The sequence below is a fragment of the Rhincodon typus genome, chromosome 10, assembly GCF_021869965.1.
Source record: "Rhincodon typus isolate 14 chromosome 10, sRhiTyp1.1, whole genome shotgun sequence".
NCBI classification, from domain to species: Eukaryota; Metazoa; Chordata; class Chondrichthyes; order Orectolobiformes; family Rhincodontidae; genus Rhincodon; species Rhincodon typus.
The window spans coordinates 80569725-80573282 of NC_063341.1; the positions used below are offsets into that span (position 1 = coordinate 80569725).

General features: G+C 43.7%; 1 protein-coding gene across 1 annotated transcript in view; it reads left to right on the plus strand.

Annotated features, from left to right (window-relative positions):
• LOC109919558 (collagen alpha-1(XI) chain-like) overlaps positions 1–3558 on the plus strand; it is a 71624-nt gene that overhangs the window by 44340 nt on the left and 23726 nt on the right. The window contains exon 7 of the mRNA XM_048601576.1: positions 1051–1104. Within this exon, the coding sequence (XP_048457533.1) occupies positions 1051–1104 (54 nt within the window). The remainder of the gene's footprint in view (positions 1–1050; positions 1105–3558) is intronic.

A 3558-nucleotide genomic window follows, 5' to 3' on the forward strand; every position in this document is an offset into this window, starting at 1 on the left:
CCCCCCCCATCTCCGTAACCTCCTCCAGTCCCTACACTCCCTCCCTATCTCTGTAACCTCCTCCAGCCCCTACATCCCTCCCTATCCCTGTAACCGCCTCCAGCCCCTACACCCCCTCCCTATCTCTGTCACCTCCTCCATCATCTACACCCCTCCCTATCTCTGTAACTTCCTCCAGCCCCTATACCCCTCCCTATCCCTGTAACCTTCTGCAGCTATACAAACTTTATATTTCTGTACATATTTGTTCTCTTGCACTTTCCTGGCTGTAGTTTTCTCCACCATTGGTAGCTGCGTTTTTAGCTCCATGGGCATTGGTTCTGGAAATCCCCCTCGACCTTCTTTGCTATCTCCCACCAGCACAGTTCCTTTAAGATGCTGCTTAAACTGAGTATCTTTGACAAAGCATGTGGTACCTTGTCCTTTTATCTCTGTGCCTCCATGATTCTGTCTATTTGTGCTCCTCTGAAGCACACTCTGAGAGATTTTATTTTGCCATGGGTGCTATATAAATGCACATTATTGGGTGAGGTGTAAGTGACTCGTTCCCCAGTGTGGAGAAAAGGAGAGGAATAAAAGAAATCTTTCATTTTGAAATGGTTGAGGAGCGTCTGGGTTGACAGAATGTTACCTCAGGCAGCTTTTGATTTCGATACAGCTGAACGTCTAACAGAGAAATGAAGGTGAATTGAATCTCAAATTGTGAAACTCTGGTGAACACAATCAAAAGAAAGTGATTTGCCTCCAGAAAGAATGAACAGGGAAGTTTTTTTTTAAATGTGATATTCCCAGGATATTCTTGGGTTTACGGGGAAGAAAACCGGCTTTGTCTAATTTATCGTCTGATATGGAGGGGGAGGTTTGCTGCAGGGCAGTTATTATCAAAAATGAAGGTGTCTCGGACAAGTCTGATACTGGAAAAAAATGCAATGAATCTTTGAAAGAAACCATGTTGATGTTGTTTGCCACTGAGAGAGATGGTTGAGACTGTAGGGGGATTGTCTTCCAATTTCCGTACAGTTTTAAATAAGCAGCTGTTTGTTTCTGCAGGGACCGCATGGAGCAGCTGGGCCTGAAGGAAGACAAGGAGAAAAAGGAGCAAAGGTACACCATTACATTCCTATTGGCTACATTCAGACTGATTGACACTGGAGCAGGGCACTGAGTATACTTTTCAAACAGGAATATAGAAGAAAAAACGTCTTCATTCAATACATTTCAAATAAGCCAGTGCTGTCTAGTGAATGGGGACAATGATAATTTTTATCTCATAAAAATTAGTGTTGTTAGTGCATTAGGATTGAAGCTCATCGCCAACAGTAAAGCAGCTCACTTGATTGGCACCACATCCACAAACATTCGCTCCCTCCACCACCAACACTCAGTAGCAGCAGTGTGTACTATCTACAAGATGCACTGCAGAAATTCACCAAAGATCCTCAGACAGCACCTTCCAAACCCACAACCACTTCCATCTAGAACGACAAGGACATCAGACATATGGGAACACCACCCCCTACAAGATCCCCTCTGAGTCACTCACCAACCTGACTTGGAAATATATCGCCGTTCCTTCACTGTCACTGGGTCAAATTTCTGTGAATTTCTGCAGTGCATTTTGTAGATGGTACACACTGCTGCTACTGAGCGTCGGTGGTGGAGGGAGTGGATGTTTGTGGATGTGGTACCAATCAAACGGCTGCTTTGTCCTGGATGGTGTTTTGTTATTGAATATTGTTGGGGCTGCACATATCCAGGCAAGTGGAGAGTGTTCCATTACACTCCTGACTTGTGCCTTGTAGATGGTGGACAGGCTTTGGGGAGTCAGGAGATGTCATAACTCCCTGAGAGAGTGCACTGGAAATAAACCCCACAAATCCCAGTGTCATCATTAATGTGAACATTTTGATGAGACCACTGAATTGTGCAATTTTACCCAACCATCTGATTGTGATGAAATGAATATGTATGAGGGTTTTAATCATAAAACAAGAAAATCACTATTTATTTTAATGAAAGTTCTTTTACCAATGGCAAGAAAGAAATATGAATTGCTCACTTATAACTTTTACTTAAATTCCTGTACACATACAAAAACAACACGCAGAGAGCGTGGGGAGAAAAAATTTGTCAGAGAAGCCTAGGCCTGGCCCCAATTTGGGTCAAAGCTGATGGAGTTGTTTCGGATTCTTTGCGAATGATCCGAGATTGTGGATACACCGATCCTCGCTGGCTGAGACCTTTGCCTTTTCAGTGCCTCTGAGGTGGTTTCCCCTTTCCCCTTTACCCTTTCAGGAAATGATGATTCAGAACAGCTACCATCAGAGTTTCTGTTACTTTGTCACCCAGGAGGGAGAGAAAAAGATTTTCATGCTGTCTCTCTCTTTCTTGTCTAGAAAGGTTTGTTGTATTGTCCAGACACAAAGCTGGAGCCACTTGCTCAAGAACTAGTCAAGAAGTTGTTATTATCTTGAATCCTCCTGAGCCCACACAACTGCTCCTTGTAGAAAAAAAAACAATTGGAAAACTGTCTCTGGGCAAAATAGACCTAAGCATGCACACACAGTGCCAATGTGTCTGATACTGTCCCCCACTAATTGAATCAGGCAACGTTATAAATTTAACTCACTATCAGTTCCTGTAACTTGTTTTAAAACCAGAAATAACTTCATAGATGGGCTCCTTGGTTTAAAGCAGTGTCTGTTCTCATATTTTAGTCCACAGTTCAAGGGATAAAAGGACGGGTCACCGGACCCGAAACGTTAACTCTGTTTTCTCCTCCACAGATGCTGCCAGACCTGCTGAGCTTTTCCAGCAACTTTGTTTTTGTTCAAGGAATAAAAGTGTTCTTTACAGGTGGTAAGCAACTTGCTGCAGTATCCCTAACCTCTGACCTGCCCTTGTGTGCACAATATTTATGTGACTAGTCCAGGGCAGTTTCTGGTCAATGCTAACCCCCCGAGGATGTTGATATTGGGGGATTCATTGATAGTAACACAGCTGGTTGATAGTAACACAGCTGGTTGACAGGAGCCATGGTTAGATTCTCTCTTGTTGGATATGGTCAGTGCCGGATAGTTGTGTGTCAGCCCAAACCAATATGTTATCCAGGTCTTGGTGTATTTGGAAATGGACTGATTCATTGATTGGCCAGCTTGGATTAGTTCTGCTTTTTGTGTACACCTGGGCAATTTTCCACATTGTTGGGTAGATGTAGTGTTGTAACTGTACTGGAACAGCTTGGCTAGGGGAGCAGCAGGAACACAACTCTTCAGTACTATTGCCAGAATGTTGTCAGGGCCCATAGCCTTTGCAGTATCCAGTGTCTCCAACTGCTTCTTGATATCAGGAGGAGTGAATCAAATTGGCAGAAGACTGGTATCTGTAATGCTGGAGACCTCCCAGATCCCAGAGAATGTGTCTGATTGGTTATCACCCAGTGAATATCAATAGTCAATAGGCTTTATCTGGTTTTCTGACAGTCAGGAGCGAATGGGATTGATCTGGTTATTCCCTAGTCAGGGTCAGGAGCTAATGGGATTGATCTGGTTATTCCCT